The 24884-nt window shown below is 46.2% G+C and overlaps 1 protein-coding gene across 3 annotated transcripts in view; it reads right to left on the reverse strand.

The window, feature by feature from the left end:
- Positions 1 to 2194: 2194 nt before the first annotated feature.
- Positions 2195 to 24884, reverse strand: part of LOC111833134 (semaphorin-5A-like) — a 67836-nt gene continuing 45146 nt past the window's right edge. For all 3 annotated transcript variants that reach the window (XM_072711105.1, XM_072711104.1, XM_072711106.1), the window contains exons 13-22: positions 22629 to 22810; positions 22024 to 22167; positions 17599 to 17746; positions 11923 to 12148; positions 8838 to 9047; positions 7031 to 7201; positions 6228 to 6383; positions 4751 to 4795; positions 4332 to 4543; positions 2195 to 3265 (exon numbers count right to left, since the gene is read on the reverse strand). In XM_072711105.1, the coding sequence (XP_072567206.1) occupies positions 3146 to 3265; positions 4332 to 4543; positions 4751 to 4795; positions 6228 to 6383; positions 7031 to 7201; positions 8838 to 9047; positions 11923 to 12148; positions 17599 to 17746; positions 22024 to 22167; positions 22629 to 22810 (1614 nt within the window). In that variant the 3' untranslated portion in view covers positions 2195 to 3145. The remainder of the gene's footprint in view (positions 3266 to 4331; positions 4544 to 4750; positions 4796 to 6227; positions 6384 to 7030; positions 7202 to 8837; positions 9048 to 11922; positions 12149 to 17598; positions 17747 to 22023; positions 22168 to 22628; positions 22811 to 24884) is intronic.

A 24884-nucleotide genomic window follows, 5' to 3' on the forward strand; every position in this document is an offset into this window, starting at 1 on the left:
GTGTTGGCACCGGGTCAGCTGCGGCCTGCTCCCATAATTCAGCAGCATAACCTGCGTGTCCCCTTTCCAATTAATTTCCCAGACTAACAATTCTCCCAGATGACTGCCCTTAGAGGAGTGTGTCTGTATTATTTACACTCATTTCCTCTGTCGGGTTTGCAATACTAGTGGTATTGCCCTTGAGATTATGACTTTTGAATCTCTCGCTGAGAACTTTTGCATTTCATCCTCTAATTGAAATGCATAATCAAGTGGGAATTGGACCTATAACGCTTCACATTCAACTCACTTTACAAATATTATCTCATGCTTTATGTTTCATTACATAAAATGGTGTATTATATATATCCACACAAACACACATAATGATTATGCCATGAAATGGCAGCATAACTCACCTCCTACAGCATAGAAGAAATAATAAAATCAAGGAAAACAATCATCTACTTCTTGCACAAATATGCACGTTCGCATAAGAGGACGTTTATGCTGGGGGGTGCAAAAAAACTGCATCCTGCTTACCTTATGTGTTAACGCACGTATCTGATGCACATATAATGTATTATTTTGTTTAGCTATAGGGCACCAGCAAACCGCTTATGCAAAGGTGCAAAGTTCCAGTACAGAACATGCACAATGCAGATCTGGCCAATTAATTGCTATTTTAACTGTCCCCCCCCCCCCAAAAAAAATGCTCATGAATGTTTGACTTTAGAAACATGTGCCGGTGTGCAGTCAATATGCAAGAAAAGAGAGTTACTTCACAGTATCTTGTTTGATATTTTAACAAAGCAGAATGGATTTTCTGTCAGTATGACTTTATTTTGCATTTATTTATTTAGCAAATGCTTTAAGCCAACATGACATGTAATTGAGAATGCAGGATCGGCCAAACTCGAGCCATTGGGGTTACGGGCCTCGCTCAGCATGACAACGGCGGTCTGCTGGTCACAGAGTCTGAACTCACAGAGCCACAGGCCCCCTGCAATTCAGCTATAACAACATACATTCACCTGCGACTGACATTTTCAATCTGATGAACCAATGCTAGGCATATTATTATTTAAAAAGAATAAATCATTAATGTTCCCTGCAATATTCAAACCCGCTCTTTGTTCTGCTTCACACCTGAAGACCCAGAACATGGTGCTTTCAACACGCAGCAAAGAGACGCCGGTTCCTTAGTATTCTGACTGTGTCTGACACCAGAGTTAGACTTTCATCACTTACTTTCATCGCTCCTATTGATTACCTTGCAGCTGTTGATCCAGACCAGTCGAAAACATGGATGTTATCAAGGCAAACGTGAGCCCAAGTGGCCGTCATCGGCTTACAGCCGCGGGGAGTACAGAGGACAGAGACATGGTCACTGCCGCTTCTTCCCAGCAAACCGCTTTTGATTATCGCGGCAGACGGCCTCTTGGGCAGAGGGAGGAGGGAGGACGGGGCGGCTCTGCCTCTCGAGCCAAAGGAGGACGGGGCGGCTCTGCCTCTCGAGCCAAAGGAGGACGGGGCGGCTCTGCCTCTCGGGCCAAAGGAGGACGGGGCGGCTCTGCCTCTCGGGTCAAAGGAGGACGGGGCGGCTCTGCCTCTCGGGCCAAAGAAGGACGGGGCGGCTCTGCCTCTCGGGTTGAGGGAGGACGGGGCGGCTCTGCCTCTTGGGCTGAGGGAGGACATGATGGGTCTGCCTCTTGGGCTGAGGGAACACAGGGTATCTGTGCCTGAACACCACACCAACATTGACCGCATATTCTGTCTCCCAGGCTCATAAGCATCACATTTCCACATGTCTGTTTTTCATTCTTAAGTCTTTTTTTTACAGCTACAGATTTTACACAGGTTTACATATATTTAACAGGTTTTTGCATTATATATAATGTCATTATATTTTTATTATGTACAGTATATAGTATATATCAATGATCGGGACCCATACTACCTGTAGCTCACACCAGGTAATCCATCTGAAGCAGCTTTGGGCCTGGCCAGTACTTGGATGGGAGACCAACTAGGACTAAGTTCAGTGTGAGATTGCGTCCATTTATCCCAGTCAGGGAAATATTCTAGTCTTTTAAATTCATTTGCTTGTAGAATTTATTCATGTAATGATTCAAGAAATTGGAATTAATAGTCATGATTCATCATTGTTTATGACAGTTTTCAACCCAGCAACAAATTACAAACAAGACATCAGTTTATGTTGACAAAATATGTTCATTGGTTCTTTTTATTAGTGATATGTTTTTAAACACACAAGACTGTTTTAATGGAAAAAAAACATACTGCATTCTGAAAACTACAAAAGGTTGCAGTGGCACAGAGCTGCGAATCAGCTCACTGTACAGTGGAATGGTTTACTTTAACAAGGCGATTACCACGATCAAGGCCTCGCACGGAAAAGAAACACAAACATCTGTTATTCCTAATATCTACAGGTGGATTGGCTAGGAAGAGGACTCGCGATGGGAGCCCTGGTGGGAAGTCCTCTGCGGCCAGAAGGCCGTGACCATGCTCAGGTCCAAAGGCTCGACGATGCAATCAGTCATGCAAATCAAAGAAGCAACAAGGTTATCCGCCCAGTCCGTCCATGCACTATACCACAGGAGCACTATTTTTTCCAAAGGGTTACAGCAGGTATTGCTAATCCCTGCTCTTAAAGGGTTTCTAGCGTCTGTTAAACTGCTAATAACCTCAGTATTGAGACAGACTACTAAATTAGTTCAGTTATGGAAATAAGTTGAATCCTAGAGTATTTTAGTGTTTTGGTAGAACAGAGAGCTCTATATACTAAGCACAGGTGCACCAGTCATCTAACTGGGGAACCCTGTTTTATGGGAAGTCTTTGATCTCGTTGTAGCTATTAGACATCCCTACCCTCCCCACCCTCCCCATACGTTTAGTTTAAAAATAGTTAGTGTACTAAAACTGGTTTCTCCCAATCGTCTTCCAGACACAGAAATCGTGCTGATCTCCTGTTGTTCTCTCTCCGTCCAAATAAACGGCCGACGGCAAATTAACCGCCGCGCGGGCACCTCATGTCATATACGTCAATACAAATCACGAAAGCATAACGGAAAATTCACGAAACAAAGATGCTTGTTGTCTTACAAAAAGAATCGTCCGTCCATCTGACAAAAACCTCAACTCAATAGTCGTCGTACGTGTTGAGATCGGAGAAGTAGGCATTGGTGTACGTCTTCCCTGCTAGCTGGGGATTGAAGTACTTATTTCGCTCCTCCAGGATCAGGTTGTTTTTATTGAAAGCCTGTGGGCAGAAGGAAAGCTGTTAATGATGTTTCAGGCATCACAGACAGAAGCTGTCACTGGAGCCACGGTGCCAATATAACCCGCCAATCAAGTCGCGCGCCAACAATCTACCCAGAATCCCATGTTATTCAGTTACTCGTTCTTCATTTCAGTAAGAACAAAAATCATTCGGAAGATACATTATCTGCATTTAGTAAATACTTTTATCGAATCAATTGATGCATTGAATTACTGTAAGCATATATAATAATAAAACACAGAGGTCTCTAGCACAAAGCTGGAGCACAGAACAGAGGGCAACAATAGCCGACGCTTGTGTAATATCAGTTATGAAACCATGGCTGCCCAAAAAAGATAAAGTATTAAGCTGTGAAGCAGGTGGACAGGCACAAGGTGCGAAAACTCTTTTAAATGGAAAAAAAAACCCATAAAGGTGATGTAATGTTTTACAGAAGTATAGGCCTGTATTTTGTACTTTTATTTTGGAACTTGAAATTTTTGTTTGAGGTAATTTAGATTTTCGATTAAAATCAAATGAAAAACGTTTATGCTCCAATTTTCCATTTTAATAATCTGTTCTCAAAGTAATTTTTGCCATATTCAAAAATTTCAGGTGCTCTTGCCAGAAAGAGTAACATGAGAAAGTCTGGATCAATCAGAAAGCTGATTCCCTGAAGGAAAGGCTTTACATTAAAGGCGCCCGTCCACAGCTTTGCAGAGTCTCTGTACCAGTTACTCAAAAATGTCAAATCTTCTGAAGGCCGTCAAAAGGATGCTGGTCACAGCTTTGGCTGGGTCACTCAAAGACGTTCACGTGCAATTCTGAAGTCACCCCAGGGAAGCTTTCGCCACTGGATGTGATTATACAAGTAACTATCTCACCATCGCAAATCCTGTTACAAACACTGACACCCATGAAGGTGATTGCTTCTTAAGAGAAAGCATTGAACAACTACTTCATTCACAATTTCATTAGCAAACTGGTCCCATTTAGGCAAACAAAATCCAGTCAGAACATCTTGCCCACTTTTCTACCGCACATAGTGGATCGGAAGAGCCCTCACCTTGATGGCCTCCACGGAGTCATACTTATCAAGTTTGTTGATGTGATTGGTTATGCTGGTGTTGAGCTGAGCAGCTGATATGGGATGTATGACTGTGGCATCATGGGATTGCTGCTGGTACCTCTGACAGTACGTGTAGATCAAGAGTGTGATCAAGCAGCCGAGGATGGCGCTGCTGAGTCCCACGGCGAGCATGTGGAACAAGCTGAAGTCTGCAGGGTGCGGGATAAGAATGTAATTAAACAGATTCTGCTACCTGGGATTCACTGCAATTATGAGGACAGAGAATAATACCGTCAGGAAGCATGCTCTTTAATATTTCATCATGTGTTTGCAGCGCTGAAATGCAGAGTTTATCACAGCGTTCATTAATCACACAGACGACACGGCTCATTTCTGAGGTGTTCTGAATACCCTACCTTCGCATCTTCTCTCTTCTTGACTGGAACGAGCGATAGATAGTTCTGCAAAAGGAAAGCACTTATTAGGCTAATAATTGCCATTTTGGAACCAACATAGACAAACAAAAACAACCACATTTGAATTAGGTGTTTTTTTTTAAATTACAAAGGTAAAAATTCATCTTTTTAATTAGTCATTAAGTTTAAGAGACTGCTAAGTGATTAGTTTAAAAATTCCACTTTCTGTCTAATGAGCTATCATGCTTTTGTTAAAATCCAGCCAGCAGTCTCTTTCATAGGCGAGTCAAACTGCCTCATTATAGAGCATCGATAAGGAGAGGGAGAAGCTGCCTCATTATGGAGCATCGATAAGGAGAGGGAGAAACTGCCTCATTATGGAGCATCGATAAGGAGAGGGAGAAGCTGCCTCATTATAGAGCATCGATAAGGAGAGGGAGAAGCTGCCTCATTATGGAGCATCGATAAGGAGAGGGAGAAACTGCCTCATTATGGAGCATCGATAAGGAGAGGGAGAAGCTGCCTCATTATAGAGCATCGATAAGGAGAGGGAGAAGCTGCCTCATTATGGAGCATCGATAAGGAGAGGGAGAAGCTGCCTCATTATAGAGCATCGATAAGGAGAGGGAGAAGCTGCCTCATTATGGAGCATCGATAAGGAGAGGGAGAAACAGCCTCATTATAGAGCATCGATAAGGAAAGGGAGAAGCTGCCTCATTATGGAGCATCGATAAGGAGAGGGAGAAACTGCCTCATTATGGAGCATCGATAAGGAGAGGGAGAAGCTGCCTCATTATGGAGCATCGATAAGGAGAGGGAGAAGCTGCCTCATTATGGAGCATCGATAAGGAGAGGGAGAAACAGCCTCATTATAGAGCATCGATAAGGAAAGGGAGAAGCTGCCTCATTATGGAGCATCGATAAGGAGAGGGAGAAACTGCCTCATTATGGAGCATCGATAAGGAGAGGGAGAAGCTGCCTCATTATAGAGCATCGATAAGGAGAGGGAGAAGCTGCCTCATTATGGAGCATCTATAAGGAGAGGGAGAAACTGCCTCATTATGGAGCATCGATAAGGAGAGGGAGATGCTACCTCATTATGGAGCATCGATAAGGAGAGGGAGAAGCTGCCTCATTATAGAGCATCGATAAGGAGAGGGAGATGCTGCCTCATTATAGAGCATCGATAAGGAGAGGGAGAAGTAGCCTCATTATAGAGCATCGATAAGGAGAGGGAGAAGCTGCCTCATTATAGAGCATCGATAAGGAGAGGGAGAAGCTGCCTCATTATAGAGCATCGATAAGGAGAGGGAGAAGCTGCCTCATTATAGAGCATCGATAAGGAGAGGGAGAAGCTGCCTCATTATAGAGCATCGATAAGGAGAGGGAGAAGCTGCCTCATTATAGAGCATTGATAAGGAGAGGGAGAAGTTGCCTCAGCCACTGGACCAATCGACTTGCATTTAAGCCAGCTCACCTGAGATGAAGTTGGAGTCAGACACACAGGGTCGGGACTCTGAGCTGTTTCCCAGGCACTGGATTCCGGTGGGGAAGAGGATGTCACAGCGACGGATGCGCAGCTGGGAACCAGCAGAGTCACAATGGGACCACTGGGACCACTCGGACCAGCTTTCTGGGGGGTTACAAAGGGCAGGCCGACTGCTTGACTGATGTAGAGAAATGTCATGTCACAGTATGGTTAATTTTGCTGAGAAATTACCAGACATAGATAGTCAGCTTTAGGTGAACTGAGATTAAAGTCCTTTGTGACAACAATTCATAAGCACGGCTTTTATATTCATTTCACGGGTATATGCAATTTCACCTCCTCCTGTCCTCCTATTCCTAGTGACTCGCTAAACTTGCTTTTTAATCATCCACACTCAGGGGTCTCAGATGTCAGAGCTATCATTTCGATTTTAATTTACTTTTTTTTGACAGAAAAGGCAGCAATCAACTGTCTAAAGAAATCAAGGAGATGGTTATTTTCTAAAGTGCTTCTGTAGCAAAGGGACTGACTGTAGCCTGATTACATTACAGAACCTTGACTATGGATTTAGGGACTGCAGTCTTTAGCTGATTTACAGCTTCTGGTTTGTTATGTTAGCCGGTCTGGGCCGGGTGTGCCGTGTTACCCAAGAAGGGCTGGATGAGGCATGCCGTGTTAGCCAGGCTGGATGGGGCATGCCGTGTTAGCCGGGCTGGGCTGGGTGTGCCGTGTTAGCCGGGCTGGGCTGGGTGTGCCGTGTTAGCCGGGCCGGGTCGGACGTGCCGTGTTACCTGGGCAGGGCTGAGTGTTACACAGAGCTTCCTCGGTGTGCAGACCCAGGCAGATGTCCCCACCGTTGGCAGGCGGGGGGTTGCTGCAGGTGCGAGTGCGCATGTAGTGTCCTCCCCCGCAGGTGACGGAGCACCTGGACCAGGGTGACCAGCAGGCCCAGCTCCCATCCACTGCGGAGGGAACCACAGCACCGTGGGGGTTTAGATCCATGCCAGCCAAACTACGATCACCTCTGCCACCGCGCACATTTTCAGATTTCAGAACAATGTCATTGTTTTCCATAATTACGACTAATTGCCTTTAAATTGTTCAACTGGCTCATGGTTATGTAAGCAACACATAAACTTAAGAAACCATGATTATGCCACAAACAGACCATATACCACTGCTTTGGCCAAAAAAAACCAAAAACAAACACTTCCCAGGTAGCCTTTTGTGGCTTTCCTGCTCCTGTTCCCAGATGATCCAAACAGGTGAGACTCTGCTTTGTTTTCTTTTGTTTGTTATAGAAGCTGAGCCATGGCTATGTGTGTGTGGCAGAGGATTCTGGGATACACTGGCTGGTCTATTATTGATATCCTTGATAGCTTTCAGCTCAGAGGCTGAGCCATGGCTATGTGTGTGTGGCAGAGGATTCTGGGATACACTGGCTGGTCTATCATTGATATCCTTGATAGCTTTCAGCTCAGAGGCTGAGCCATGGCTATGTGTCTGTGGCAGAGGATTCTGGGATAGCTTTCAGCTTGGAGGCTGAGCCATGCATATGTGTGTGTGGCAGAGGATTCTGGGATACGCTGGTTGGTCTATCCTCGATAGCTCTCAGCTCAGATTACGCGTCACCCCCCACACACCTGTCCATATTAATCACAGAGTTCTGACAATTCCCGCAACCGAGGCAGAAGCAGGAAAACTGGGAACGAGGCGTGGATCTGCCAAGCATTCCTGTCAGCCGGACGGTGATAAGCGGACTGGGGGTCCATCCCATCTGCTCAGGCGGCAAACAAGGCCAGTAGCAAACCCAGTGAGTTGCCGGTCTGGAGGTACCATGAAACCAAGCCAATAACCCAGAACAGATGTTCTTCCTTTTGTAAATTCTAACTGGCCTAACTGAACCGGTACAGCTCTCTCGGGCCAAAACAAATAAATGATTTGTTATTAAATCTTTCAAAAACTAAACTTATTTTAAAAAGGACAGTAAATGTACATATATAAGTTGCAATGACTTGAATAGTTTTGGAAGAATAAACCACATGTGATTTAACACTCCTAAAATCATTTTCCAAAATAAGGTGATAATTACACAAATATATTGTACTTTTTGCATTTGTCCCAAACCATAAATGGTGACCATATTACATATCACAGCTATGTCTTTGATATATATATACATGTGTAGACATATAAAAAGAGAGAAAAGCTCTGATTTGGACAGGAAGTGATGCGGATAGAGAGAGAGCAGCTCTGATTTGGACAGGAAGTGATGCGAATAGAGAGAGAGCAGCTCTGATTTTGACAGGAAGTGATGCAGATAGAGAGAGAGCAGCTATGATTTGGACAGGAAGTGATACAGATAGAGAGAGAGAGCAGCTCTGATTTGGACAGGAAGTGATGCAGATAGAGAGAGAGCAGCTCTGATTTGGACAGGAAGTGATGCAGATAGAGAGAGAGCAGCTACGATTTGGACAGGAAGTGATGCGGATAGAGAGAGAGCAGCTCTGATTTGGACAGGAAGTGATGCGGATAGAGAGAGAGCAGCTCTGATTTGGACAGGAAGTGATGCAGACAGACAGACAGGGGCTTTGTGACCTGGGCAGGGGGCGATGTTGCACTCTTGATACTCCAGGGCGTGGCCCAGGCAGGGCAGGCCCCCATGGCGTGGCTCAGGGCTGCTGCAGACTCGCTTTCGGCTCCGGGTGCCCCCACTGCAGTCGCGGCTGCACTGGGACCAGGGCCCCCAGGGCGACCAGCCTCCATTCAGAGCGTGGGCTGACAGCCGGCCGGAGCGCAGGGGGTCTCCTGGAGGAAAGGGGGGTCGGGAGGTACGATGTAGGTAGGACACAGAAGCTGGCAATTTCTGTCTAATGATTCATTACAGTCAATGTCACAAATGACCACCAGTAATTAGTGACAGTCAGGCACAATGAGTACAGACAGTCTGCATTCAAAATGACAGTGGTACCTTGGAAGACAAACAATGAATTCCAGAAGGATAGTTGAGTTGGTCGAGGTCTAAGTCGAATTTCCCCATAAGAAATAATGTAAATGAATTTCATACGTTCCAGAGCCCCAAATGATCGCGTATTTAAACCTATCTACACAACTAATAGACATATGAAAAGCACACATATAAAAACAATAAACCTAAAATAAATGGCAATTTATGAGCATTTACCAGTATTGAGGTGAGCTGATGGCAAACAGGAGGTGGAGAGGAGGAGGGATGGAGGGATTTTTGTTTGGAAGAGGAGATGAAGTTTTAACAGCTCTGGTTTGTTTTGTCGTGTTCCAAGTTTTCGGTCAAATTGCGGCTAGATTTTTCTCGACCAACCCATTGAAAGCGTCTCAACCCATAAAGGTTTTAGCAGGAACAGTCGAGTTCCAAGATTTTGCTTGAGGTACGAGATGAAAAAAATCCGACAGACCCGTTTGATGTGTGAGTTGGTGGAGTTAAGAGGCGTCTGATTTCTACTGTACTTTGTCACAAACAGTTCACGTGAAGGCTGATTCAACCCAGCCTCTGCGATTAAGCTGATGCCGACTTAAATCCCAATGAGGCTGCACATTCACACAAGAAAAAAAACTGAGTGAACTCACAATTACAGTAGTCAGCTTGTGTGTAATACGCAGCCCCGGGGGGCAAAACTCCTTATTCGCTGAGAAAAGCCTGCCACACCACCAGCTCACTGCCCCCCCCCCCAGTAATCTGTGCATCTCCCAGTCCAGCAAGGGTCTCTAATGGAAAATAGGAGCAGTCTGTCCTATGTAAAAAATACACTGAAAATGCCTCAGATGTTCTAACGGAAATCTACTGGGTTAAAAGACTCTAACAGGTTGCTGTGGCAGAATGCAAAAGGTGCAACAGAATGAGAAGCCAACCTAGATGCCGCAGAAAATCTAGAAGAATGTATAAATATGTCCAAGTATCTTCTTCTGTGTGTCTTTAAAAAAGATGCCAGGGATAATGTGCAGCTAAGTCATCGTTACAGTCCTCCTTTAAGGCTCTGCCATGGCCGAGGACTTGGGGGCAAAGATGACACAAAAAGCCAATGGCAGAAAGTCTGTCTAGTTCAGCAAATTGGTCAGCAAAGCAGATGTAAGCATGATAAAAAAGAACTGCATTTAAAACATAACTTGTATAACCTGTTAACAAATAAAAAAAAGTGCCTCAGATTTGGCGTCCTGAGTGCCCCTCATGCAAAACTGACCAAAATGTACCCAGCTGGTTAAATACTAGTGGTGGACAAAATGCCACTTCATGTTGTCTGTTACTTTTAATGCAATTTTCCATTTGCTGTATTTTTTGGCCTCACTAGATGGCGCTCTTGGCTTGCTTTTCAGCATGCTTTGTGCCCTTTTTTTGCGCTTACAGCACCATCTAGTGGGATAAGAAAATACAGCAAATGGTTCATCAGTCCATCTATCCATCCATCCATCTACTGTACCCACTTGTCCGATGCAGGGTCCGGAGTCTATCCCGGAGGGTACAGGCGCAAGGCAGGGAACAACCCAGGATGGGGCGCCAACCCGTCAAGAGGAACACGGCAAAGTTTTAGTGTCATTTTGTCCATCGCTAGTAAATACAGAACACAGACCACATCAAGTTTACAGAGGTCCCCCGGTCAGGTACCTGCCCCTCGACGGGTCTCTGTACGGCAGTGAGCCAACGTGCTTCTCACTTAGGCTGCGTATCAGTCTAAATGCTGGGCTGTCATAAAAAGTCACGCAACACAGGCTTTGCTACAGAGAAGATGACGGGAGGCATCCAAGGTGACCAGGAAGCAGGATGATTAGATCAGCCATAAGCAGGGAGCTCAGCCCAGAACCTTCCCCACTATCATGCCCATAACAGAAGTGTGACTGATTTCCTCACAGCTTAGCTGTCCTTCACGCTACAAACTCCAGTGATCTAATTATGCGCTGATGAGAATGGAGAGTGACAACTGCGGCTGGGTAATAATGAGTAACTATCCAAAAACAACCCAGGCAGGTAGAGATCACCTCAGTGTAACTCGCGGGAACTGCAAGGCCAGCAAAACAACAGCTATGATGCCAAGCCAAGCTGGAAATAACCGCCGAGGGATGAATCGTGTCCCCTTTATGAGAAACGCTTGGAGGAGCACAGAAAGCAATCAAGTCCTCTTACAGCCAGGGCTGCTCGCGATCACAAACGCTATCTTTTTCGCATAACGCGCACGGTGCCAAAAATATGCTAATGTCACAATCGCTGAGGCCCACAGAAACATCAGAAAGAAATGGGGAACGGGGCTTAACAGTGGAATGGAGAGAGAGGGAACAGGAGGGACGTGGACCTCAAACCTCCTTTACTTCCTGGAGGGCTAGTTACTCAACTGCATGCTCACCTGTTCCACAGAGCCTTTCAAATCGGTGGCTTGAAGTCTGTAAAGTGAAAGCTGTTGCAAAGCCCCAACTCTATCCGACAAGGCAGCACATTTAGAGAACAACGTGTGAGTGCGGCTTCCAGAAATAAAAGGCAATGAAGCCAATATGGACGCAAACCCGAAATCAGATCTGTTCATTTTCCATGTCAGTTCTCTGAATCGAGCAGTTTCGACACAGTATCCCAACAGGAAGTGAGTTGTGGAGACGTCCTGCAATTTCACCTGGAATGTATTGGTGTCTGGAAATTACCAAAGAAGGGTAACCGTCCTACCTTCAGTGGAGCAGCCTGTGGATCCATCCTTGGAGCAGTAACGCATCTCCACCCTCTGCCGTCCCACCTCCAGCAGGCTGGGGTCCGGCACCCGCGCCCGGCACGTATGCCGGAAGCGCTGCTCGTAATGGCCGCCGCTGTCCGAGATGTTGACGGGACTCCACGGCGTCCAGGGGGTGGTCTTCTTCAGGTCGGGGCAGGGGAGCAGGTTACAGGACTGGTACTCCTGAGCAACGTGTAAAGGTGCAGTAACATTCAGCTGTATCACACACAGGTGAAATCTCCGACATAACACGAGATTTAGGAAGATGGAGTAAGGACAAACATCGCACTGATGAAAAAGATAAGTGGAAAAAAAGGCTGAATTTACAGTGGTACAGGTTTGGGTAGTATCTTCCATATTTATGTCACTGTAGGGCACTTCATTTCATATGAGCACTGCGGTAGCCAATGAAAGTTCAGGATCCTGTGAAATATTATTACCTCCATTAAATGGAGCAGAACCACTATTGGGACCTAAAAAACACTTATAGAGTAAAGGGGAGAGGGGCAAAGAGCAAGATTTGTCCTCTTAGAGGATTAGGGTAGGCCAATGTTCCCCAATCCCGTCCTCAGGGACCTCCAGACAGTCCGGTAGGGAGCAAAAATGTGGACTGCCTGGCAGGGAGCTGGAGGAAGCAAAAATGTGGACTGCCTGGCAGGGAGCTTGGAGGAAGCAAAAATGTGGACTGCCTGGCAGGGAGCTGGGAGGGAGCAAAAATGTGGACTGCCTGGCAGGGAGCAAAAATGTGGACTGCCTGGCAGGGAGCTGGGAGGAAGCAAAAATGTGGACTGCCTGGCAGGGAGCTGGTAGGGAGCAAAAATGTGGACTGCCTGGCAGGGAGCTGGGAGGAAGCAAAAATGTGGACTGCCTGGCAGGGAGCTGGAGGGAGCAAAAATGTGGACAGACTAGGGATCCCTGAGGACCGGATTGGAAAACACTGGGATAGGCGATACATGTGGATCATCCACTCAATCAGCTGTGTTAGGCAGTGAATACCGTCATTCTCGGAGGATGTATGAAGGCACAGAGCAACTCAACTAGTTGGTTGAAACAACATCTTGGTCTGGATTCTTACTTTCTGGACCTGAAGCACCCACCTCTGCTCTTAGATCAGTTTCCACGTTTTACCTACTGCAGTCAGGCACCGGCTTGTGCTGAACGGCCTTGTCTTTAGATCAGACGCTGAGGGCAGAATGTGAAGAGACTTAAGCTCGTGGCTGAACAGGTGGGGCAGGAAAATCAATCCATCACCGCAGATTATGATGGATGAAATGATATCTAATTGGTTAACATCGTTAACGTGTTCCGCGTCATTAAAGGGTTACGGCCAGGGGTGATAGATGGCTTTCACTCGTTAATCCCCCAGGGTTACCCATGCCCATGACTGATAATCCTACTCAGCTTAAATAAAATGCAGTGTTGGTGCTGGCTGATCATCACTGATGCACCATCAGTTATTTTTGAATAAATTCCCCATTACTAATACGAGGAGTGTACAATTCGCCATATTAATCACCATTCACAATGACATATTCCATATAAATAACCCATCCAAAAAATATTGTTTTATTTTATTATTATTTTAAAGTTGCTTTTTAGAAAGTAACAGGAAAAGTACAAATACTGACTGTACAGACTGTAAAGTGTGCGAAACAGCCTAAATTAAAGGTGACAGACAATTGTTGTTTCTCTGACTTTTAAAAAACTTTAAGTTCCCTGTTGCATATTTTCAGCATGGCTGATTGTTAAACTGTGGCTACATTGGCTGAACTGTGCCTTGTGAAAAATATATGAAAAATAACAGAGAAACTTGAGAAACAAAACTAAAATGTAACACTGGTTCTCATACTGGAACTGTGATTTTCTTCCTCTTTATTTATTGAAACAGCTTAGAGGTGCGAATGGGAGAGAAAGGGGAATATCTTTTTTTATTAAATCTTTATTTTATTAAACCTTACAGCTTGTTCATAGATTTATAAAAGGGGGTCTGAGACTGTCCATTCTAATAGTCTTGCCCCCAGAGCTCAGCTCCGTACTCCCTCAAACTGTCCAGTAGGAGCCTCTGCGATATAGCCATGCTGAAACATCAAGGCTCACTAGGGGGGAAAAAAAATCAGTTTGCTTTTATGAAAAACGTGTTGTGCAATCATATCAGCTGCAACACTTAATGTCTGTAAGGGTGATTAATGAAGCAGCTTAATGCATTCTCATAAGAAGTGCATGGGTTTCAGTGTCAATATAATGTCTATTAGCAATGTGTAGTACTACAGTTTATTGATTTTCCAGACTTAAACTAATAACATATGCATATAATGCATCCGTTTCTGTGTTCACTTTAATTGTGCTGAATAAATACAATCTGTTTCCAGGTCTACTTCACTCTAAGGAGTTGTACAATGAGTTGACCAACAGGTGGCAGCAATTTGCTGAGAATCCTAGCAAAATGGCACTCGCCACACAGTACCAGCCTAGTCTATTCACAGTGTGACAAGGCAAGTCTGACGTTCAAATAATATTTGTTTAACTAATTAAACAAGAACTCGTGCTGCAGGCAGTAATATGCAGTCATTGTTTTCTTCAGTCTAAACTAACAGCGCAATCTGTTTGGCTTGGCACCCCGTTAATCTTCTTATTAACGGTACCGGCAAAAAAACTGCGTTCCACAGCATCAGAAAATACTCAATAAAATAAATATATATATTTTTTTAGTTTTCAACGCTTCCAAATAAACCCAATATTTTATAGCCAGCTTGTTGTTTGTGGGAAAACAAACTGGATATAATGAAATTCCCCGGGACGCTACCCGCACGTCAGCGCGTGGTTACATTACCGCTAAATGTTAGCGCGCGGCCACGTCAGCCGGCCAGCTGCGTGCGCTTATGGCGCGCGGCGCCCCAGCTGTGTCCGCTCCACGCACGCGGTCCTTCTCGTGCCAGAGGCGCGCCGCACGCTACCATCAACTCGCCTTTAATCGCCCCGCTCATTCATTCCGGGCTCACTTTGTTAAAGTTTTCTTCCATGGAACTCACGGCTGCAATAGAGGGGGGGAGGGAAACACAATTCCTCTCTTGAATGGGGGAAAAAAGCCCTTTTTCTGCCACATGAAGACACCCGCAGGCAGAGCCGGAGGCAGGTGGCTGCTCGGTCTATCAGCGGCCCTTGTTGATTAGCGGATGAGGAGATAGCATCCGCGCCTTTGGTCCGTTTAACATAATCGCATCCGTCCTGGCAGTCTGGTCAGCAGGAACACGCTGCCAGGGATGGCCCTTCTCGAAACAAACCAGCGAGTCTTTTGCTGAGGATAGGTCTCTGAGCACATCCGTGAAAAGCTACGTGTCGGAGAGGAGTTCCAGGCTTGGTACATTCACTCTCTTCTTTCGCTGGAGCTGCGGCCAAAGCCAGAACAAAGGATCTACTCTGCGTTTGGTCATTGCAGAATCAAAGAGGGAAGTCAACGAAACTCGGCAAGCGAAGATGGATTTACAGAAATATTATCGGACAAAAGCAAATCTAAGAAACTGAGTTTTCACTCAAATTGACGTTAAAAAAAAAAGACCATTTCGCTACCAGATTATTGTAAATATTTGAACGTATTCCTGTTTAAGTAGTGTGTGGTGAAAATGGAAAAGAAATGTCTTTCAAGATTATTAAAAATTTCTGTTCTGGTTTGTGGGTGAAACAAGATTCAGAAGGTCCACAGGTTCCAAATAGTTTAAACTTCTAAATGCTAAAATCCCATTCAATCCCATTTCAGCTCCTCTTTGCAGACAGCGTAACTGACATTTCAACCTGTCCCCCGCAATCTGGGCCACTAAGAGCTGCTAGGCATCTGGTTCATTCAAATACACACAGTAATGAATGCCCAAATATGTGACAGCAAAAGGTGGATCGTTAACAGGGGCTGCCAGGGCAGAATGGGGATGCCGGCCAATGAGAGGCAGGCACAGAGAGAGCTGCCCTGTCATTGGGTGAACTAATGAACACACAGCTTACTCTTAACAAGATCAAGTCTTCATTATGGGTCATCGATCACCTGATCACCTGATGCTAAACACCCGCTCCGAATGCAGAAAACAGTGCATTTTGGATTTTCCCAAGGAAAGAGACTGAAACTTATGTTCTGCAAGCCCAGAATAATATGCATTACTGCAACATAACTGCACTATCACATCTGGATAACTGCTGGTCAAGACAGATGGGCAATCCCACAAATCTAACAGCACTCTCACTTATATATCACTTAAGGCCAGAGTTACCCTCACAAATATACTGCGTTCCACAACTTTAAGCAAGCTTCTAATTGAGTCTCACTCAACGTTGCTAAGCCCGGGTTTATAAAGCCACTAAAGGAGCAGATTTTAAGGACATACTCATTAAATGCTGCTTAAAGAGACCAGAAGCTTCCTTTCAATTGTACAATGGATCTCCATGGAAAATATACACACACACACACATACCGACATGTAATTGTAAGGGTGAGATGATCTCAATGACAGCCTTTGGAGTTCTCATAAAGATAGGCCAGTCTTGGGCCAAGGACGGCTATACATAGGAAAACAAAAAAAGCTGTAAGTCATGGTTCTTTGCACAAACTCTTTCCATGGTCTTGGGGTAAATTGTCTTCTGCAATTTAAAAAAATACACCGTTGATGATCACAGATAAAGGGTCTTCCTGCCTGGAGTTGAAGACCGAATGACCGCCGTAATTGCAGACCTCTCTGGCTCTTATCAAATCAGTACGTTCAAAGCTGTCTAGCTGTATAACTTTTGGCAAACAAAACTGTCCACATTTACACATTTAATTTAGTCAATACTGCAAAAAATGTGCGTGTTTATTATCCTTGGTTTCACTACCAAAACGGCTTCAAAATAACAAGCTCGCCCTTTTCTCTGAAGTCCAAGCTGACAGTAGCATGGCCTCTTTCATCCCTCTTCCTTGCCATGAGGCAGCGTCTCTTTCCACGGAGAGATGTGCGTTACAAACCCCACACTTTTACAAACAAGTCCAAACAGAGCGCAAGACGAACTTGCTCTTGGCACACAGACAAAAGTCAACAGCAGCGGGTGTCAGAATGCTAACAAACGTCTAGTTGCACAAATGGAGCCCAGATAACAGAGTAAATCCTCGTTTGACAGGACAAATAATATTTGCTCAACTGACCAGCGCATGGGCTTGATTTCACCAGCCGGTTGAGCTGGAGGAGTCGTCTGCTTTGACTGTCATGAATTTGCAGAGGATGCTAGCGGTTTTGCAGAGGCGCGCCAGATAATTGAGATTTGTGTTTCATTTTCATTCGAGTCTGGGGAGAGTGCTGGGAGAGCGTCGGTGGCGGTGTAGATATGTCAGATTAAATGCTCAATTTACCCTTGTGAAACCGCACCGTCAGTTTCAATGCGGTAATCATTTCTAGCTAAGGATACTGGGATATCGCGTCGTTATGAGCTGCCAGGCAGTGTGTTGCAGCAGAATCATGAATGAGATTGCTGAGTATGGCAAACCAAACAGCTGCCTGACACTAATACACAGAATACAAGATATGTGGAGGAACAGCTTAGCGTGATAATTTTGCATAAATTCCTCCGATATGAAGCGAGGGAGTCTAGCGTTGGGAGCTCATCGGCCGCATGGGTACCAGGCCGCATCCAGCGCAGTCGTCGCCGTTCTCGCAGGTCCTGCGCCGTGCCTGGAGCCCTCCACCGCATGGAACCGTGCAGCGTTCCCACGGCGACCAGCTGGACCAATAAACGTGCGGTGGGCAGGGCAGATGCTCGTTGCAGTACCTAAGGGGGTTGGGGGAGAATGCAGGGGTTAGGGGGGGCAGACTGTTCAGGGAAACACAGACCAGGTGTAGCTTCAGAACACCCATGACACAGACTGTTTTTCAGCAGGCTAGTTATTCCGGAAATAACAACAAATGGAACGCAGGCCCAGTTGCACCAAACTTTGTTCTGTAAAATAGATGGGTGCATTGAGCTGGTCCTCCGCAAGGATAAAAGGACCAGAAGCACTGGAAGCGCATTCCCAAAGGCCTGCATGCAGTTTACGGTCAATGAACACAAACCCCACACTGAAATGACACGTGGCGGAGAATAATCCTCCGGAGAGTTAATCCTGTTCTATAGATGGGCCTCGCTCCAGAAACAAAAACAGCTTCATAAGGACCCAGCGTCCCGTTTCCCACCCTACAACGTGGCCAACGATTGTACAGATGATTAAGGAAGTAAAAAAAAGCAGAACGATTTTAAGAAATGAGCCGGAACGTAAATTAATAGGTCATTTGATATCATGCACTGCATTTCCCCCTAAATTACGTTATTTATCTGGTAATATTTTCCACTTTTAGCCATAGCAAAACTGGGGAAAAAATGTCAGATCAGCGGCTTGTGAAATGTCATTTCATTTCAGAGAGATGGTTAAAATAGTAAAATTAAGAGAGTGGATGCATGAATGCTGGTCTGATAACCCGCTTATGTGTTCTCACGGACCGGAGACATTCTGGGGCTTTCCTTTGTGTACGATTTTTACAATGAAATGTACAATTCTGTTGAGAATTTTAAGACAGCAAAAGAATAAGAGCCTGGTTCCACAGAGAGCCATTTCCGTGATGAGGAGGGGGGCTTCCGGCCAGTGAGACTCACACAGGTAAATACCAGCAACTGAAAGCAGAAGCAAGACAGATCAACACTGGATGGACGCATCAAGGCTGAATGGGGAAATGAAGATGTGAAAGGGAATGAGAGGCCTTGGGGCTCTGTGAGCCGCGATCGAGGTCACCAGGGGCAGCAGGGAGCACAGTGAAGCCCAGCGTTTGCATGCTGGAGAGAGCAACAGGATTGGACCAATCGATATGACTCAGTGACCTGACTTTCCCCCCCAAGATGGCCGCACCCCCATCCTCCTCGTACATATTACTCCAACTTAATCTGTTATAAACGTGAGCGTAGAAATGATTGGGAATTAGATTTTTAAGATCAAGAACTCTAAATAATAGTACTTTTAAGTCTGAACTGCGCAAATTGAGCTACTCCAATAAAGCCAAATTGGCCATAATCCGTTGTCATGGCAACAGCAATTCCAGCAACATGTATCTGTTACTTGTCTAGTCTTTAAAGAGGCCTCTTGTTCCACTTCCAGCACTCTGCTGTCAGAAATTTAAAATGCCCTAAAAAGGTCATTGATCAGTTCGTACCTAGGGTGGCGGACAAGAGAGAAAAGTAAAAAATCTATAGAGAGATATTTATAATTCAGCTCGATTCCGCGACAGTCAATGGGAGCAATTTGCTCTCTTCCTGATTCTAATCCACGTGCCTTGTGAATCAATAGTGAATTTTCCCCACTCATTTTCTAACTGATAAGTAGGCATTGGGCGTAGATGCACACGTTTAAGTGAGTGAACATTAAAATCTCACCTCAGGATGATTAAGACTCCTGAATGTAAACAGTGCAGCATCTCTAACATGTAAAGAAATAGATGCATGGCACAAGTGTGCCCCCTGTAGGAGGCGGAAGGTAATGCATATATGGCTGCAATACCGCACAGGCTGCCAGAAATTGTGATGAAAAGCCCAGTGCTCACTTCTTCAATCACACAAACCAGCCTGCATGTTTGAGACGCCAAAGACATCAAGCTCTGAGCAAATATGTAAAAGAGTGAGACTTCCATCGTCATCATCATCACCATCACCAACATCATCTTCATCATCACCATCATCACCACCATCATCGTCACCATGATCACCATGATCACTATCACCATCGTCATCATCATCGTCATCATCATCGTCACCATCATCACCATCACCATGATCACCATGATCACCATCATCATCATCATCACTACTGCCCTCATCACCATCATCATCACCATCATCATCGTCACCATGATCACCATCATCATCACCATCGTCATCATCATCATCACGACTGCCCTCGTCACCATCCTCATCATCTTCTCCTCCAGGTGAGGGTCGAGGTGGCAGCACGCCTTGCTGGTCACACAGACACCATCTTTTTTCATTGCCACAGACTCATTCGGGCTGGTTTCAAAGCCAGCTGACAGATATAATCACTCCAACGTGTCCTGTGTCCACGATGGGCCTCGACTGAATGGCACGTGGCCAGAACATCCCGGAAGCTGCCCAGATGGCATGCTTATTATAATAATAATAATGACACTTTATTGATCCTCATGGGGAAATTCCCTTTTCTCCTGCCCCATCTTGCTCTCCTTGACACACAGACACATACATAAGCAAAAGCACGAATGTCAGCCACCCACAGTGGCAACCATGGAGCAGGGGGTTAAGGGCCTTGCTCAAGGGTCTGCAGACGTGAATATTCTGCTGATTCTGTCGCTCAACCAGCGACCCTCCGATCACTGGCACAGAGCCTTAGCCCACGGAGCCACACGCTGCCAAACATCACAAACTGAAGGAGCAGTGGTTCTGCTTCCAGCTTCCTCCAAACCTGCTTTCTCCTCAGATGAATACTGAACACTAAGACCTCCCCTCTGAAGAGTACCCACAATGTTAAGTTAAAACTTAACTTCCTGCACCACGACTGGGCTTAAAACCAGCTGTTCTGGGATCAGGGCACTCAGATAACCGCAGTTACATAAAGCACGTGGAGGACTGCACTCCACAGTTCTGGGATCAGAGCACTCAGATAACCGCAGTTACATAAAGAGCGTGGAGGACTGCACTCCACAGTTCTGGGATCAGGGCACTCAGATAACCGCAGTTACATAAAGAGCATGGAGGACTGCACTGCACAGGAGCCACAGAGTAGCCGATGGTCCCCTGCCTGCACTGGACCGCACTGCACCTGCTCTAATGCCAACTGACAGCATCAGGGCTGCACACCAGGTGTGCGGCTGCACCGTGTTCAGATCTGTGTCCAATTAGAGGGCAGCTCAGTCCTCCAGGGGCTCGGGGTCGGCTGGCTTCCTCTGGGTACTCCATTTCAGTCCAAAGACGCTCGATTTAGCTGGAATGCCAGTGTCCAGTGGGGAAGTGGCACCCTGTGCAGGGTGTCCTCTGTGCCCCGCTGCCTGGAACGGAGCTCAGGGTCACCGTGACTCTGTGGGAATGGCCGTGGTAAACGGATGGGCGATCAGAGGGTTCGAGTAAACAGCTCACTGACTTCAAAAGGCACAAAAGCACTGGCAGACTGGACATTATAGGCAGTAGAGTGGAGGCTCATTAGGAAATTAGGCACCATTATAACATGCTAAAGGCATGAAACTTCATAGAAGGAAAACAATGCAGTTGCTGCATTTCCTCCCCTTTGTGTCTATATGGTGCGAGTCTGAAAGCTGCACGATTTGAGATGAATGCATCTGTTAGGCTGCTTGAAAATCGCATTAGGTTTTTTATCTCCACTCTTGAAGATGCATTAAGAAAAACGTACAACTTGTATCTGTGGATGAAACATATAAAATGTACACAGGCTCACATAATCATGATCAGACATGCGATATTTGCTCAGAAGAAAATAAGCCTTAGGTGAAGCATACTGTGAATCTGGAAAAGGAGAAGCTAAGACCATCACTGGATTGTGTGGAGAAAACAAAGGACGGCCTTCGAAGGCTTTCCCACCACGGCCTGGAATCCTCAGCTGCACTCTTGCACTGCGAGTCTTCCTCCTACACGTTACGCATTAGAGTAGGGGGGCCAATCTCATCCGCAAAGACAACTCTTTCTGGATAAGACCACCCCTGCATTAGAGCAGTGCTCCCCAATCCAGTCGTGAGGGACTCCCATCTAGTCCACGTTTTTGCTCCCTCCCAGCTCCCTGGCAGACAGTCCACAGTCCAGGCTGTGTTCCTGAAAGCAGAGTGACGGCATGTCGGCTAGGCGGAAACCGCGGACTGTCTGGGGGCCCCAGAGGAACGGGTTGGGAAACACTGCATGAGAAACTGGCTTATTTTCCAAGGTGAATTTTGTAATTACGCCTCTCAGCCTGATGTTCACTGGACGAAGACACATCGATAAATCCATCTGAAACAGGCCGTGGGATTTGGAGCGACGCAGACGCCGCCGGCCTGGGGGACCCCCACCTCTCCTCGCGGTTCTGGCCCACGCACACGCGGCCCCCGTGTCGAGGGCTGGGGTTGCTGCAGGAGCGCCGGCGGACCTGGAAGCCGATGCCGCAGCTGGTGCTGCAAGGTGCCCATGGGGTCCACGGCGTCCACGCTCCGTTCCTGAAAGCAGAGAGACAGGAAATGTGTGGCAGACAGGGAGGCCGCTCACTGAGGCACGGGGAGGCAGCTGACTGAGGCACGGGGAGGCAGCTGACTGAGGCACGGGGAGGCCTGCCGTCCGTGAGCGTGTCTGCAGCTGTGCGCGTCCATCCTGTTTCAGGGTATTAATGAGCCTTTATACTAGGCTTGGGCGGTATTACAGTATACCATGGTACTTTGGGCATATTGTATGTTAATGCCAAGATTTAAAAATAAGGAAGTAGCATTGCTTTCAAAAATACCATCAAAATACTACAGTTTACTGTCTGCAGGCAAAATTAGAGTAGATACTGCCCAAGCCTGTGTTCATGTTCACCAATGAGCCGTTAACAACCATGTAAAATCGACACTACCATAGGGGGAGTGCTGATGCCCGTCATTGCTGGTCTCCTGAGGGTCGTTTTAATGACAGGCTCACATACCTGGAGCAGTTGGTGACCTCTGCAGCAGATCCCATGCACGGCTGGCCCCCGCACTGCGGCGGGGGGGTGTCACAGGCCCGCGTCCGGCAGAGGCAGGAGCCCACGGCGCCCCCGTCGCTGTGGCCGCACACCTTCCAGCCCGACCAGGCGCCAAAGCCACCGTCCACCGTGACATTTTTCCTCTGCATGTTTACAAAGAGCCGTGGCAGGTCAGTTACAACAGGAAGAGGACTGGAACGTCGCCATGGTAACCTCAAACGACAGCAACACACTGAGGTCGAAACAATGGAGCCAAACATGCAGGGATTTAGCTGCTAATAAAAGATGGAAAATAAACATTTGCATATCAGCAAAGGCTAAACCAGCAGAGACATATACAGATGCTCCTCGCTTTACAACGATTCGACTTACGATATTTCAACATTATGGCGGTCTGACGTGCATTCAGTTGTCACCAAAGTATGAATTTTGATCTGTTTCCAGGGTAGCGATATGCCGTACGATACGTGCCACTGATGCCGGGCGAGGGCAGCGTCCACCAGCCGCGCTTCTGCTTTCTGTAGCCACCGCGAGCGTAAACACCTCACACAGTGTTTACCAACGTATCATCCATACTGTACATTTAATGATAGGATTAACCTGTATTCATGTATTTACTTTTCAATTACTACAACTTAGTTAGCTACGGTAATCATTAATTTACTTATCATATCATATCCTTATTTGATTTATGACATTTTCCACTTAAGATGGATTCAATGGAACATAACTTGAGGAACTGCTAGTTTACCCACAGCTCTGAAAGACCCCATTGAGCTGGGTAGGTGCCTTACTCAAGGAAACCTAAACCAAAGGCTTCAACAGAAAGTTCTTCCACTCACAGATTACCTTGGTAAGATGACATAATGAGCCTATAACCTAGCGGTGAGTGTACCTGTAGTGATATTCAAGTCACGGTAATAATTAAATTAATTAATAGTTAAATTTAACAAATTTAACAAAACTATTTCTATGTCCTTAGGGGAATATTCAGAGCTCACTAGCTTCAACCAAGTGACAGGATGTGGTATCACTAATAAACAGATAGAAGATAAAGTCTTCCCTAAACTGAACTTCAGAATACTTCTTAGTATATCGCTCATATTTTAATATAATTATTAGTTTTTTTATTCTGATACGCTTCCACTCACTGTGGTAGATCTCGACAGAACAGCCTATGGCAGCGAAAGTGCATCACGGGGGAAAAAACGCTTCATCTAAATGTACATTGTCTCCCAAGGCGGCTAAATCTAATCTCAGGTTTATTTCTGAGCAGATTCCATCAGGAGCAGCTGGCGTCACACAGAGCTCCGCGTCCACTCGGCCGGGCGAGTGCCAGAAGCAGGACGACAGCCCGCAGCGGGTGCTGATCTCATATCAGGGGATCTTGTAAAACGTCACTCTGGCCTTATGGCGAGCCTCAAGGAGAATATGAATAATGGGATGTCCGTGGCTGTCCGCCAAGATGCTGTCATTACCGCGGTAACAGATGGGGCCGCGCTCTGACGCTAAATGAGCCGGACAGTGTCGTGCAGGAGGGGGACGTGACACAGCCTGCAAGGGCACCAGGTCTGTAACGGAAGCTTCCGGAGGTGACACGCCGGCCCAGCAGGAATTATCATTGGCCTGTGCCTCTGGAGTCGCGGGTTTGAATCTCCCCCCAAGCGCGGCTGTGTGTCCTCCTGCTTGTGTGACATTCTCTCTTATCCCAAACGTATCCGGTCCGGGAGTTCGGTCACTTAGAAGAGCCGTGTGTTGGTTCCTGGTTACAGACTGGTATTCTGCCTTGGATCCAGTGGTGGTTAGCCTGGCTAATTAGCAGTTAGCGGATTAGCAGAACCCTGCCCACCACTGCTCGGATTTACCTCGTCTTACACCGTAAGTCTCTGGTACAGAGTCTGGCTCAGCACGAGCGTAACCAGCAGCTCTTAGAAACACATAAAAACAGACAGCCGACGACACAAAGGAAAGCTTAGCTGTCATCCATTCACGACACAATACAGGGGTTTTATCCCACTTGAAAGCGTGTTCCCAACTTCCCCCGTTATTCAGCAAAATGAGAGCGTACACAATTATGAATAAGCTGAGAAAAGCATTTTTATACAATTCAATGGCACATTTATCGCCTACAAGCACCGAGGAAATAGGTTCCTTTTAAGCTGTTTTGCCACCATTTTAGCTACAGTAAACACTGTATAGAAATGCCAGCGGGGGGGT

This window comes from Paramormyrops kingsleyae, chromosome 4, assembly GCF_048594095.1.
Source record: "Paramormyrops kingsleyae isolate MSU_618 chromosome 4, PKINGS_0.4, whole genome shotgun sequence".
NCBI classification, from domain to species: Eukaryota; Metazoa; Chordata; class Actinopteri; order Osteoglossiformes; family Mormyridae; genus Paramormyrops; species Paramormyrops kingsleyae.